General features: G+C 31.3%; 1 protein-coding gene across 4 annotated transcripts in view; it reads right to left on the reverse strand.

The window, feature by feature from the left end:
• Positions 1 to 15,105, reverse strand: part of LOC148610109 (lachesin-like) — a 22,254-nt gene extending 7,149 nt beyond the window's left edge. The window contains exons 1-7 of one of the 4 annotated variants that reach the window (XM_088542193.1): positions 14,931 to 15,105; positions 11,241 to 11,350; positions 9,543 to 9,801; positions 8,243 to 8,400; positions 7,486 to 7,720; positions 5,171 to 5,404; positions 3,191 to 3,244 (exon numbers count right to left, since the gene is read on the reverse strand). In XM_088542193.1, the coding sequence (XP_088398319.1) occupies positions 3,191 to 3,244; positions 5,171 to 5,404; positions 7,486 to 7,720; positions 8,243 to 8,400; positions 9,543 to 9,801; positions 11,241 to 11,350; positions 14,931 to 14,982 (1,102 nt within the window). In that variant the 5' untranslated portion in view covers positions 14,983 to 15,105. Of the gene's footprint in view, positions 1 to 3,190; positions 3,245 to 5,170; positions 5,405 to 7,485; positions 7,721 to 8,242; positions 8,401 to 9,542; positions 9,802 to 11,229; positions 11,351 to 14,930 lie in introns of those variants that run through there. The other 3 variants (XM_088542194.1, XM_088542196.1, XM_088542195.1) reach the window with 3 other exon arrangements.
• Between the last annotated feature and the right edge of the window lie 1,343 nt (positions 15,106 to 16,448).

Below are 16,448 nucleotides of genomic sequence, written 5' to 3' on the forward strand. Positions count from 1 at the left end.
TGTTGAAAGATTCAATAGCAAATTTAGAGACTGAAACTCATAAAAAATGAGAAAACTTAAAGGCATTTCATAATTATTTCTAAAAAAAAAGAGCTGTTTGAAATTGACCAAATTCAGATATTCTGTCAATTTTTATACTTTTGTGTGACTTTCCAGTCAATTTTTTTGCAGGAAAAGGGTGTTCATGCTCCCCTAAAAGAACAAACGAGTTCAAATTACATCAAATATACATTCATTATTACATAGTTTATCAGATTAAAAATATAATGTTGTTTTTTGGATGTAAACATAGGTTTCTGGATGCAAATATGTCTGACAACAAAATTTTCAATTCTCAGAATTTTTTGGAAAATGATAATAACTGTGGCAACATTATGACATTTCATCGAACTAATTTCAAAACTATGCCCGAAAATTTATATATTTTACAATGTTGTGAAGAAATATTATGTGATTACAAGATAGTTGGTAGAATGCTCCTACACCTTTGATATAATTTACTTTTTGTACTAAAGGATGGGGAGGCATAAGGCCTTATTCTGCCTTTTGAAAGAATTGGTTAAAAATTGTCAAAACTTCGGAAGAAAACTAAATATTCATATAATTTATTTTGCAAATTTCCAATTTTATGGATTACTTATGTAATTAAAAAAGTAACGATTGAGAAACGATTGCACAAAAACCGTCTTGAAGGCTATTCAGTAAATAAAAAAGCGTTTTTTTTTTTTGTTTTTTGTTTTTTGTTTTTTGGGTTTTTTTTCACTCTTTTGCAACTTATTTTATAGTGAGATCCAGCGTTAACCAAAAGATGATTAAAACTGAAAGTGTGGATTTACATATTATGTTTACCTGAAAAGGGATTTTTTAGTTAACGCTGGATCTCTATGTGCATTTATTAAAATACGTTCAAAATTCACTCTAAAAATCGCTACAAAAAGTACAACTTTACCTGTACATCATCATGTGACCTAGCTAATTGTCAAATGATTAAACACCTGGCCATCCATGTTACCTAATTACACCGTTTGTTTTCAATATTTGTTTGTTTTAGTAACCGTATTAAAATATCGGTGTTCTACATAATGATTTATTTTCGCGTGGACTGAGGGGCTTTTGATAAGCTGGTACATGTATTATAGAAACCAGGAGCACACTCTCTAAAGGTACTATTGTTGGTATGTAGCAAAGCAGTCCATTCTCAAATATAATCCAGCAAAGTTATAAACACTGTTCTAAAATCAAACGCAAATAAAGACTTAACTCTCTCCTGGTTCTTATTTTGCAACAAAAAACAAACTGTATTTATCTAATAAAGTGATTAAGAATAGTGTCAAAACTGCAATTTCCAATATATTACATGTATATGTAAAAGGCGGGAGAGTACATATACAGAATACAGATGCATTTATTTCAAACTGTCCTACACCAATTTACCACAATTCGCGATCATAAATTTTGATTGAAAAAGTGTCATTTGTTATTTCCCTATCAAGTTGGAAAATTATTAGTTACAGAAAGTTGTGATTCTTTTTCGTAGTTATTTGTTATCAAAGAAAAAATAACGTACACATTTTCTCTGATTTTCCCCCAAAAACGTCGTGACGTTGTGTTACCGCTGTAGGTACGAACAGCACGCGTAACGTCATACATGTATATTAAAACTTCATAAATATTATAAGCATTAGTTTTTCCTAAAAGTAAGGATAAGTTTATCAACAATGAACTATACATGTCCTTGCTTATTGTGTTTTACCTATATTACCGATTAAGAAAATATTAAACACGGTGCAACATGGATCTGTCTATCTGTCTGTTTGTCTGTCGTTAAGCACCAGAAAGAAACATGTGTGACTTTTAACTTCTAAGATATTGTCACCTATGCATTGCTACTATGTAGTTGAGGATGTAATGGCACCACATGATCTGTATTTTTGTCTCTTCTCTGTTGATTCCGATTTCAGCGGAACACTTTCGATGATCACCGAATTTTATATAAACGTGTTTTTAAATAGGTCATTACTTGTTGAAAAACACTAATTTACGGAACGGGAGACAGAAATTATTGGTTGCTTTTAGCTTTCTAATGCGTATATTGGAGTAAAGATTCTTTATAGGAATAAATACGTGACTGTACCAAATCATGACTATCCAATATTTTTTCTCACATTTACGTCAGGCACTGAAGTTAAACTTGATCGCAATTACAACAAAAAAAACCCGCAACATATATCTACATTAAACAGAAGGGTAAAATGTCGATTACTAGGTTTTACAGGTAGAACGGTACTATTTCTCATTATTTTAGGTTGGCCTTTTGTGTACCCTTCTTAAGTAAATACTTCTGGACACTGTGATTGGACACACTGTTGATACCTAAAATGTTTTATTAATTCCAGACTTGCAATATTATTATTATTATTTTTTTTTTTATATTTTATTTTATTTTATTTTTTTGGAAACCATTTTATATAAATATTGTAATTTTTTAAAGTTTATGTGCCATTCGCAGATAAAGAGGAAAACTTTGATTCCAAAAATAGTCTGCTTAAAATACCAAAGAATCTAGACGGTATTGCTATGACTTTGATCGCAATTTTAGTAAGATAAATGAAGATATTACTGCAAAAAAATCAGTCAATAGTTCCGTAATTGTTTTAAAAGTATGAATTTTTCAAAAGTGTCACTAATGTCGCCTATGGGAAATAAATAGTAGCGTTCTACTTACAATCCTAACCCGAACAAGCCGTAACTTTATGAATCAAACAAATAGTATTAAATTAAACACCAATGTGTAATTGTTTCTTACTTCATTCAACATATACTGATTGAATACGCATATGGCTTTCTCTATTTCGTTTGTAAACGAAAACATATTGTTTTTTTTTTTTTTTTTTGTTAAAAGGGAAGATAAAACAAATTGTTTTAAATTTAAAAAAAAAAAGACAAAATATGAATTTACTAATGGAAGATAATTTCACTTCTTCTACAAGGCGGAAGAGAGCCTTATGTACCCTCATTCTTTGTGTAAAGTCTTTAAAAAGTTGAAGCTATAAATTTACGAACAAATGTTTTTAAAATACACGTTATATTTTGTAAGGATACCATACCGTAGAATCTTCCCATTTGCATATATTTTGAATAAGTTGTAATATATAAATATTTTTAAAAAGAGTTTAAGGGAACAAAATACCTCCAAAACCTGCATTTACAGATGGACAACTTGGACCCTGGCATTCCATGGTTTCTGAAAATAAAATAATATCATCTTCACACTGTTTGTTTGATAAAGTAAGTCCCCGTTGGGGTTTCATTTCAATGTGGTTTCTGATATATTCGAAATTTCTACTGAAAACCATCAATGCTATTTTTTATCAGAACTTAATGGCATCAAGACCTATGGTTTTCTTCAACGCTTTATTCTACTATTGCACGAAGTTAAAATCGCAACTCAAAACATTGTACATCGTTGTTACTTAAAAAAGGTTGAATACCAGGATACAAAAAGGTAGTACTTTGAACAATATCTCTACACTTTATAATAAAAAACGATTCCGTATCATGTTCTAAATATGCCAAATATCGAAATGCTTAAATTCTTAATATACAACATGACTTGTCAAGTGTGGGGGATTTGTTTTTTTTTTTTTTATTTATTTATTTTTTTTCAACACAACAGATGGTCGGTATTCCAATGGAAACAAATTGCGCTCCGTTACTATTTGCTTATCTTTTCCTTCACTTTTAGGAGACAGGTTTTAAAGCTGATTTTATACAAAAGGAAAATTACCGTTAAGCCAGATATTTATCTCAACTTTAGCCTTATAGATAAACAATCCTAGTTTCAGGGATTTGATACATCACAGCTTACCCTAAAAAAGTTGATGAAGGACACAACAGACACTGCTTTGTGCTTGTCATCATAAATGGTGGGTTGTTATGGTATATATATATATATATATATATATATATATATATATATATATATATATATATATATATATATATATATATATATACATATATATATATATATATATATATATATATATATATATATGCACTATGTTAAGCAAATTTTTCACCGCGTCATGGCTTTCCTTTCTTCTATCATCTACCCTGGGCGTGACATTTTATGAGCAACTCTGTGGATGGTTCTGGAAGAGCAAGTGCCGCTCACCCTTCTTATGCACAATGTGGCCCATGCCCCCTTTTAGGTGATGTCAATTTGCATATTTACTTTGGCTTCTATGGAGGTGTTACTTTGGTAATTTCATGCACATTTTTGGGTGTGAAAAAAGTTAGATCTTTTGATTACTCTTTAATATGTTCCTGAAATTCAGGCAACAGACAAACGACCTAATTGAAACAATACAGGCAAACACAATCGAAAACGTTGTGCGTGAAAGAACAATATGTATTCCATTCTATGTTTACATTGCAATGAAAAGATCGATGGAAATGCATATATATAGGTGGACCTTTACACCTTTTCTCAGTTGCTGTAATGTATTTTCCCTTTGAAAGTACATAATTGAAAATTTCAACACTCTTCATTGTAAATGTAGCCAATTCAACTGTGTACTTTCAATTAAGTCCCCTCTTAAACTTTTGAAATTGAACATAATGTAAGAGAAGACGCGAAGTATACAATGATAAGAACGGTTTGTTTAGAACACACACAAAATTAAATATTTATTATTGAGCTCTCATAAATTGTGTCTATATGAATCAGAACAAGAACATTTTAATGATGAAAATGATGAAGAAAGCGGGTAAATATTTTGATGTCATTTTCAATTTTCATGGGATGCTGCTTCATGGGGCGCATGATTATTCTAGTAGCAATGTAGGAATAGTATGTCTGGTCAATAACTTGTTGACTTAGCGCAACTATTCTTTGACCCTGAATATGTACGTCATATCGTCTCGATTATCTCTACTTGATAATATATGCCAAAAATTGCCTTTATGTCAATTCGTGTACACCACCAAAACTATATTGGAAAGGTCATCAAAATATTTAAAGGCTCAAGAATATTTATTTTACCGATGTATGCAACACAGACGGAGAGCCAAACAGATAAATTAAGTGTTCAGACCGCATAGCTTTGTATTTGCAAAAACATCAACTTAAATCTACATCAACATTATCAAGAAAATTTATAATTACCAAAAAGTCGAAACTTTGCTTCCTTTTTGCCATATTCGTTCCGAGCGGTGCAGAAATAATCACCGTAGTCACTACCGTGAACAAATTTGACAGTAAGAGAGTACCATTCTTCATCGGCTTTAAGCCTTTGATCATCCTGTAACTCTAAAGTGTACTTGTAATTATCCTGAATCTGCTCTTTTTCTTGTGTTTCCTTGTTTGTTTTATACCATATCACTTCTGATCTTGGATTAGCTAAAATAACAAACAATCAGTTCTTTCAATGTTACAAATGAAAAAGATGATGAATAATTATATGTATATAAACTTCTTTGGTACGTGTAATTCGTATGCCTATCCCTAGGCCTTTCGATTAAGCATAAATTCTTTATTTTTAATTCTTTAAAAAAAGAAGTAAGAATTACATAATATCAATACTAAACTTTAAATCATTAGGTCATTTGCAGAATTTCTCAAATTAAGAAATAACTGAGGAATTTTGTTTAAGATATAAGTGACAGCGATCTGGATTTCTAACATGGAGGTAAGGTACGAATAGTGGCGCGAAGATCCATTACCACCAAGAGTTAAATGTAGGAATATTGTTGTCTTATTCTTTATTTTAGTCATTATTGCGGTTAAAGACAGGCTTATTGGACGTTGTGTGGAATAATTGCTCTCCTTCAGAGCTTGGCAGAATTTAAAGGCACGTTGTTATGTAAATTTTAAAGGGATGCTGGTTAAATGGGTATCAAATCAAATGAGGTAAAATTAGCCTTTGGACTGGGAGACTGAGGGGATGAAAATGCGTAAGTTTTAACTCTTAAATTTGAAAATACAGGCTAGATCTGTGTAAATGTAGCAAAATGAACATCCAATTATGGTGTACTTATATAACTAATAGTCATGACCTTGTAATTGTTTCAACACAAAGGAGATAGGTCATATGACATTCATATTCATCCCAAGATAAGTCTTTAGGTATTTGCAACAATGTGACAGAACACAAATGTATTAGCCGAGATAGTACTAGTTTTGCGGTAAACTTCCCGTGCATTGTTTGGTATATGGGGGGTTGGGAAAAGGGATAGTGTATGGGGTGAAGAAAAATGGGAAGGATAGAAAAAATAGTTTTTAAAGTATTCACTTGTTTGAAAATATATTGAAATTGAATATATTTAAGAACTCTTTAATTTTGAAGAGTCAAAAAAAAATAAATGAGATTATGCAAGTATTTGACCAAACAAAATTTACATTATATGGATTGATAGGAGTTTTTCTATGGTCAATAGAAATGGGGAGAATGAAGAGTAAGGGGTTGTATATGGTGAAAATGGGAAGTTTATACCATTCAAAAGCTGTAAGAAAACATTTGAAGACATTTGCTTAAATTGCTATCAATTAACTCATAGATATTTAATATGTAACATTAGCAGATCAATGATAGTTATTCTTGCAAATTAGAATTAATTCCTTGTTTTTTTGATTTTTTTTTTTTTTTTTTTTTTTTGGCGTTTGATTTTAGTGTTTAAAAGACCTTCGTATAATACAATTAATTACCAACGGCAAAAAAAAACAATATCATCTAATCACATTACATTATACAATAGTTTATGTTCCCCAACAATGAAATAAGTTTTTAGACCAAAAACTACAAACCTGTCAACAGCATTATTATTAAAACTCTTCTTTTCTCTTTGAATTTCGGATGTCTCATGAGTTTTCATTTAAATAATAATTTACTTGTCGTGTCAGTATTGATTTATGACACTTACTTACTGTTATATGAACGGAGCGTCAGCAACGTCATATATAAAAAGAAAGTAAAGACCAGAACTTTGAATGGCAAAACAATATTCTGACGGAAGTAGACGATTACACCAGTGCGGAGAATCTGCTTTGTCGAGATGCGATTTTATATTTATTTATTTCATAAATAGGCTTCCTTACCCTTCCCTGAGGGGCGTTAATGGTTGTATTATCAACTGGGTTCTTTTACCGGTATACTAATGGCAGGAAAAGACTTCAATGGCCGGTTTTAAGGCGGTTTGTACTTTCAGTTATGGGAGCCTCATTGAGTGAAATTAGAAGAATACAAATCTTTAGAAAATTTGTGGGCGAATACTTCGTAAATGTCATTGATAGTATTTTGTAGCTACAATTAATAAATACAAATCGAATCAAAGTTTTAAGATAAGACTGCCCAAAGCAGTCAACAATAAGATTTTTTTTTAATAAAAAGATATTTGGCCCAACTACATTTAGGACCATAATAATTCGAAGCGTGTTTTAAGACATTTTAAACCGTACAACAGGAAGATATAAACCATTTATACCGTTTTTGAAGGTTATTGTTATATCAATCATACCAGCCACTAGGCAGTCAAGTTTTGCATGGAAACATCTGTCTGGAGCTTGTCCGACAGTATCCTGAACTGCAGTACATAATGGAGCAAATCTGACTTCTAATTGTACAGTATAATAGTCAGGCGGCTTAACATTGTTATCAGCGATACAAATAAACTGTCCTCTGTCAACTGCTTTTATGTTATAAACGTTGTAAAGACTACCCTAAAAATATCAAAGATACACTACAATAATGTTTAATCATTGATTAATTACTATTTGACATATCCTACCGGTGTTGGTATATGTTGCCTCAGAGCAGATTGAGTGACATGAAATCCTACCGAAGTGGTGTTGAGTTGACCCAGAACAAACTGTTTCAGTTTTTTTTTTAAATCCAGATTTTAAGTTTTATTAAATGTGTTGCTCTCGAATATATATTGTATATTACATTTATAGGACACATTCATTCTAAATATAACCACATGATCATGATTCTAATGATTTTTAGATAGATGATAGTTTTAAATGCCCATACTATGACTCAAACCTTAATTCTTTTGTAAGAATTTTACAATTACTATCATTGATTATTTAAAATCTCTTTGACTGCAACTGAGGTTAAAACAATTCCAATTAAGATTTCCATTCAGGTTAAATATAAAATTTCGTGTACAGAATAAATTCTCATTTCTTCTGTATTTTTACATGGATTGCAATCATTAATTAAGCTTTTTAAGTTTTTACCCTGTGTTGAAAACCACCATCGGGTAAAGGGAAGCCATCCCCTCGCTTCCATGTTACGTTTGGAGCAGGATATCCATCTGCTTCACATTTCAGTGTAATGTTAGCTCCTTCTTGAACTTGTATACTTGCTGCACTATTAACTTTGATCTTAGGGGGAACTGAACATAATAATATCGATAAGATTTATATGAGTAGAAAGTTGGAAGTATATCAAATCAAGCTTTGCTAAATTCAAAAATGATACATTCAATGTTTACCAATCTTTTCCATATGAAGCTTTCACGATTTAATAAGCAACTCGTCGGATGTTTTTTTTTAAAACCAGAAAACGTTTCCACCTGGTCCATGCTCCCAGTTGTTTGTTTGAGTTCGGGTTGCTCATTAACTTTTGTTTATTTGAACATGTCATTTTTTATCATTGCAATTACTTTTTCTGTTTGTCCCTGTCTATTCTTTATCCTCTGAATATATTTTATTGTTTTTGTTAAATTCCGGGTTCCCTTGAATAATCATTCAATAAGATTTCCACTCTTATTTTCAGATTTTGTTTTCTTTTTATGTGCGTCGATTAAAGTACATTTTGTGTCAATTCCATAATGAATTAGTCGCTAACCCTAATTATGCACCTGGTCTTCCAGGTAATAGTTCGGTCCGGGTTGCTCATTTGCCTTTATTTCTTTGTTATTGTTATTTTAGTTATTTTAGTTATTTCGCCTGAATATAGCTGAAATATCGCTGATCGGGCATTAAACCAAAAATCAATCACTTTAGTTATTTCATGGATTTTACTGTGTGTGTCCTTAAACCTGTCTAGTTTTAAGCTTTATCCTTGGATTGGATTATTTTGGTTTTCGAATCTTGGTTGCCTGGGAGGGGGGGGCTTTTGGAATTAGCATCACTTATAATGAATGATCTCCATCAAATAACTTTTGCTATTTCGAAAAACTCTTGAACTCATCATTTCGGACCGTCAAACTTGCTGTTTAATGTCATTTTAGTTCGGAATATTCAAACACTATTCTAAAAATCAAGCTTATTAATTCAAATTACAATCGAATATTAAAGTGTATTTAAAAAAAAGGATGATTAATATACCAAATATAACTACTAGCGCTTACAAAGCGAAAATATTTTTTTCGTGCGATCTGTATGTTTTTCGGCACTTGTAGCCATATTTTTGTCATTTACGCTTAACAATAGGTTGTCTCATCAATGTTTTCGAGTTTATTCCTTGAATAGGACATATCTCCAGGATGAAGAAAAGCGTTTCATAACAATCTATCCAGTGTAAATCACTTACTTTGTACTGTTAAATTCCCAAATTTACTCGGCCATTGCTGATAATTCTGATTAGGGAGATTAATCTGACATTTATATGCCCCAGAATCTGTCTCCTGTAACTGCCTTATGACTAACTGGAACTGCTCTCTATTGTTTACAATTTTCCGCACGACGTCATATTTTCTTTTTCCGTCTACTAGTTTGTCAACCTTTATATCTTCATTGTTGGAAATCATCAATGGATCACCAGATGGTGTTTTAGTTTTTACCCATTGAACCTGAAAAGGGGACATATTTTTCGTTGATAGTGAAAGGAAGGATTTCTATAGTGCAAACATCTATCAAAATTGGTTTTAAATACATGAATAATTTTAAATGAAATACGTCAAATATGATTACGGAAAGAAATGTATAAGAGTGGACTGATGATAAGTTAACATCATTCCTCATCCCTTTCGTACACACGGTATATATTGTATATTGTTCATTCATTGTCTACATTGTTGAAAAATTATACGAAAAAGTACGAGAGCTTATATGTGCAAAATAAAAAAAAATCGTTTGTACAATTTAAAAATTCACCTTGAGTGTTTTACCTTTCAATTTTCGTACAATATTATTAATTTTACATTCGTTTGTACCATTTTTACTTTCGTTTGTATTGATTTAAATTCGTTGGGACATTTTTTATGCTCCAATTTTTAGTGGAGTCCGAGTTACTCATTTGCTTTTGTTACTTTGATTGTATGATTTAGTTACTTTATGTTCTTTGTTGTTTATGTCTATTTTCCATGTTTCGTCTTTGTCCCTGGATTACATTCTTTTGATTACCGCTAAAACCTTGGTTCCCTTGATTACTCTTTAATTCGTTTACACGTTTTTCTCATTTCATTTATAAAAAATATAGAAACCTTATTTTGTTCGATACTTGAATTTTTGTCTTTCCTTTTCTTACTGAATAAATTATTAAGGAACCCTGAATAAACAATAAAACATGTGACTGAAAGGTTATAATAAAATTACCAAAGCGATAAATGAAAAAAAATGAAAAAAAACAAAAGTAAACTTTAAACATTTTGTTTTTGTTTTTTGTTTTTGTTTTTGTTTTTGTTTTTGTTTTTGTTTTTTTGTTTTTTTTTTTTTTGTGTGTGTTTATCGTCAAACTATTTTTCCCCATAATTAAATGATATTAGTTTTAGTATGAATGCTTTATATATCCTTCGAACGACATAAGGTAAAAATCATCAGAAGACGTCAGATTGTGTTGTATGTTGAGGTAAATGCTGTAAACAGATTGCTTTTGTAATATTTGAAAAATGACCTTATTCAATAAACATGTGTTCATCTAATTTTTCACGTAAATCTCAATAACATATACTTTCACTTCGCAAAAAGTATAGAATGATTACGACACGGTTTATACATGTATAATTACCGAAACTAGAAATTTGAGACGATTTTAGCATGTTTAGTTTTACCTTTGTGGTTGTTTGATATTTACTGAGATTCGATTATAATTCTACAAATATATCTTCAATCAAGATTTTTGTCATCGATGTAAGAAAAAAGTTCTTCACTGATATGTAATTATGGGTATGTACATCATAACGGAACATGATCTTTTTCTTTTCATCTGGTGTAAACTGGGTCAAGAAAAAACAACTTTGCCATTCTAATCATAATAATAATAATAATAATAATAATACGTTTTACGTACTGCCGCAGGCGCTTGCATATTGATTACTGAACAGTTTAAATAAGCAGTCTGGCCACGCAGTTTTACATCTGGTAATATGTCATCTACAATTTCTGGTCGAACAGAGTTAACTAAAAAAAAATAACAATTTATGTACATGTTATTGACAGAATAAAATAGATAAACAGTCTCAGACAAAGCCGTTTATACATTGTAATTGGTCAGTGTCACATTGACCTAAAAGAGGAAAAGTTGAAGAACAGTCATTGATCAAACGGCGTGCTTTAGTATCATCTACTCTAGAAAAATTATCCCTGATCATTGTGTATTTGAAAAATAATATGAAAACCTTTACTTTGATACAAAGCAGATCGTGTCAATCAAGGATGTCTATGTAAATTGGACTTCATATTCTATGTTTGATTTTTATAGACAAAAAACCCTCTTTATCCGCTACCAACCATGCAAAGCGGATGATTATGCATCATTCACAACATCACGTAGATAAGTAGAGTTACTTAATTTATGAATGACGCACGAACGGTTAAAAACTTTTTTTTAGAAGATGGTGAAAGTTGGTGCGTAAATTATATAGTGTAGTTTTAATATTTTAATTTATATATCATTTGTTTTATTTTTAAGGGTATTGATATATTATGCATAACTTTCGTAGTATCCTCGTTCAAACGACGCGTGCTGTTTTAAATGGTAATAAATTAAAAATCATTAAACAACAACTTTAAACTATATTGTACATTTAACCGATACTTTCTCAGTATTTTGGGTTCCTCAGCTAAAGCTTCAGAATGGTTCAGTATTATAATTGTCATACTAATCAGCCGCAAAAACTATTATTTTGACGATATCTGACGATCTGTAATTTAAATAGCCTATGAAACAAGACCACGATACCTTTCTGGCTCTATCACAACTACATGATTTATTATGTAAACCCTGAACACATTGGAACAGAGAAATATGTATATATTTTATACAGTTAAACCTGTATAAACTGAACCCTGAATAATTTGAAACCTTGTATACACGAGACAATTCATAAAGTCCCTTTACATCAATTTAATTGTATTGTGAACCTTGGTCAACCGAATACCTGTGTACGTCGAACCAATTTCAAAGTCTATTATGAGTTAGATATGGTTCACTATATTTCACGTAGCTACAGTACAGTAGCTGAATAAAAAATCCGAAAAGTGGAAGTGACAGACCGAATAGAGGACACTTTCCATTGGTCTTTTATAGTTACCAATTTTTTCTAGCATAAAGCTGCACCCGCCTTCGCATTACATATGTGAATTATTTCCTTTACCTTCCACACACATCGGTTAAATGAAAGGTATATCGTAAATCTACCGGAGACAACGACTTGTCACGAATACATTTTACTGATGTCCAATATTGGTGAACATCACCACCCCAACATGTTCATGTCATCATGTCATTTACTTTTCTAAAGCACCTTTTTTCTTTTTTATAATTCTAACATAGATGCGTTTTAAAGATTGTTACTCACCTGAACTTAAGGACAATAATTGTTAAACGAAGACAAATGTGCCTTTACAACCTTCTAAGTATTTCGGGTTCTTTAGCTAGAACCTTAGTTTGGTCGGGAACTATAATTGTCGAACTATGAGGTTGTCTATTTATTAACGATTTGCACAAAAAGCACTTTCGATGCACCTACCGGTGCACCTGATGCATGCTTTCAGTTTTTAGTAGAGTCCGAGTTACCCATTAGATTTTGTTACTTTGTATGTATTATTTTAGATTTTTTTATGTTCTAAAACCTTGGTTCCCTTGATAACTCTTTCGATATTCGATTTAAAGAAATGCAAGGCTTAGAAAATCAGCCCCAAAAACTATTTATTTTGACGATATCCGATTATCTGTAATTTAAGTAGCCTATGAAACAAGACCACGATACCTTTTTGGCTCTATCACAACTACATAATTAATTATGTAAACCCTGAACACATTGGAACATAGAAATATGTATGTATATTACACCGTTAAACCTTCATAAACTGAATCCTAAATAAAATGAAACCTTGTCTAAACGAGACAATTAATAAAGTTCCTTAACATCAACTTAATTGTATCGTGAACATTAATAAACCGAACACCTGTGTAAGTCAAACCAATTTCATAGTCTATTATGGGTTAGGTATTCCGAAAAGTGGAATTGACAGACCGAATAGAGGACAATTTCCATTGATATTTTATAGTAATCAAACTTTTCTAGCATAAAGCTGCACCCGACTACTCATTTCATATATATTTCATTTACCTGTCACACAAACACACCGGTTAAATGAAAGGTATATCGTGAATCTACCGGATACAATGACTTGTCACAAATGCATTTAACCGAAGTTCAACATTGGTGAACATGACCACCCCAAAATTTTCATGTCATCATGTAATAACTTTTCTAAAGCACCTTTTTCCTTTATTTTAGTTCTTAAATATATACGTTTTAAAGATGGTTACTTACCTGACCTTAAGGACAACAATTGTTAGATGAAGAAAACATGTTCCCTTTCAACCTTTAAATTCTGAACTATGAGGCCGTCTGCATACATTACATTACACTAGACTATAATTATCGTTGAAATAATGTAACTGCATCAATTTTAAAATTACACCCTTTAAAAGGATTTGTGCGTGCCTTGGAAAAACAAACGATTTAGTGGATAAAAATATCTTATTTTAAATTTTATATATATCAAATATCACATTTTGAAATTAGACATTGTCAGCATATGTAGAAAAATATGATATTTGTTTTTTATAATTACAACATGAATGACGACTCATGAGTCCGCATATGGGAGTCACATAAAACATACAGCTCTTGCAAATTCTTATTTTAGAGAGAGAGAGAGAGAGAGAGAGAGAGAGAGAGAGATCATCAGGTAATCAGTGAATGTATAAAACTTCTGTCCGCACTTATTTGGTCAGTTCATATGATTTTTTTAAATGTTTAAATTGACATCTATACTTAAATAAACAGGGATTGATTGGTAAACGACTGTAATCACCTGTGTATTTAAAAATGTATAAGATAATTCTATATCAGTACAATTCGTAATATTTCAATATCTGTGATATGCTGAATAGTTCATCGAGGATGAGCAGCATTCTCCATTTCGTACAACATAACTTGGTATTTTAGCCACGCCCCCGTAAGTACAGAATCACTTCAGTGGTATCCCAAATACACTTAAAGCATTCATGTAAATTACAAATGGCGCTATCAATTGATGACAATGACGACTTTGATCCGCGTTAAAAATGACGATTATGGGATATAAACGACTTGGTTCGGTATACAACGCAAGGTAAACGACCTAAAACATATCCAATAATCTAAAAAACAACTGAAAATAATCCTTAAGTAGACAAACTAAATATCTTTTCATAATCAAGTCATTGTAGTCGATTATGTGTAGCAGTACGTGCCTGAAACATGTGCCGTAAATATCTTCATCTAAAGATAGGAAATATCATCTTATCAATGTACTAAGCTTAAGTTCTAAGTGTTCCTTATTCTCAAACAAGATGGTTCTTTTGAATTTCTGTGTGGTACATGTTAAATTATTAGGATATGGAGCATTGACTTGTTACAACAACAGACTATGATTAAATATGTTCTGGTTTAATTCAGCGTGCAAATTATAAAGAGTTACCTACCTTCTGTTATCAAGACCGAACCTAATTGAATAATGACGAAAAGAGTGCCCATTATCCTTTAATTGTCACAAAATGAACGTAAAACTAGATTTACGTTATTATTCTGTTGCATATTAATGACTCAGTGACTCAATCACTTCCTGATTCAACGCTTTAAAGTTTTGGACAACAAATATACTTCTACACACGATCACATATCAAGGTAAAACATCATTTTTGAAGATTTAAAGTGAACAGAAAAGATAAATTTCAGTAAACAATTTCCTAAATTTCTTAATAAGTATGCAAAGCGTACATTTGCATATTCGTGGCTCGATTCGTCGATGATACTGGTAAAAATTAAGATACTTTTTAAGTGTAAATTGTGGCATAATTAATGTAATCTCTGTAAATCTGACATAGGCAGATAAGAATATTAAATAAGCATCGCTAAGAAAAAAAATGGTGGACTTGATATGTAGGAAAGTTTTCCATTGAAACAAAAAAGGTATCTATTCAATCAACATTATTAGGAATAATTGATAGAAACAGGTAAGTAACTTTTAGTCACGTGATTTCATCTTGACACAAAAGAATCAACTTGATGCATCATTGTCGGCGTTAACTTTAATTTCTAAATATTCTCCTGAAAAACTCTTGTAAACTGAATAATTTACATGAGTCCCCCCGTAAGTTATCATAGCGTAATTATATATAGAAAAAGTATGTCTGCATATTGTGTTTATAGGCTTTAACCTGTTTAGTGGAGGGGGCAGATGTAGAAACGTTAAGAAAGAATGCAGACTTTTCGTGTGCAAAAATAAAGAATATACAACCTTCCAATGTACAGAGCGTAGGCACCACTGCGGAGAAAAAAGAGTAAATATTTGCAAAATGTTTTTGTTTAATAAAATGGCACTTTTTGTATCATCTTATGGAACCATATTTCATTTGTAATTTCGAAACAAGTAGTACATGATACAAAACAGCAAGTGGTTTGCAAGAAACGGGAATGGGTTGTCCCCCCAGAAAACCTAAATGTGCAACGGGTTTTTTTTTTTTTTGTTATTTCGTTTTTCGTTATTGTGTGTGTGTGTGTGTGTGTGTGTGTGTGTGTGTGTGTGTTATTGTTTTGATTTTTATAACATTTTTTTCATCTAGGCATGAGTCTTTTTCATGTACAGATTTCTTTACAGAATACATGATTTCGCAATCATACAAGTCATTTGTGAAGCTAAACTGAAAAATGGCATTTGAAACTTTCCATAAATCAGCCACAGTGAAATGAGGGTAGTTATAAGATTCTACACATAAGAATTTGTGATGATGTGATGTAACATAACAAAGTGGTTTCTATTTTCGATCACAACACGAGAAACAAAGACATTTTATTTCAGTTTGACTTCCTACATTTTAAGAGTAACCTATACTGTTGGTTTCTAGTAGAGAAATGTAATAATCCTGTCTAAGAATCATGTAATAAGGAGACAATAAAACGACCCATAAATATCTTGTGCATGAAATGAATTTTGCTTGATA

Source organism: Perna viridis, chromosome 8 (genome assembly GCF_037379345.1).
Source record: "Perna viridis isolate PV_CMFRI_1.1 ecotype Kerala chromosome 8, ASM3737934v1, whole genome shotgun sequence".
Taxonomy (NCBI): Eukaryota; Metazoa; Mollusca; class Bivalvia; order Mytilida; family Mytilidae; genus Perna; species Perna viridis.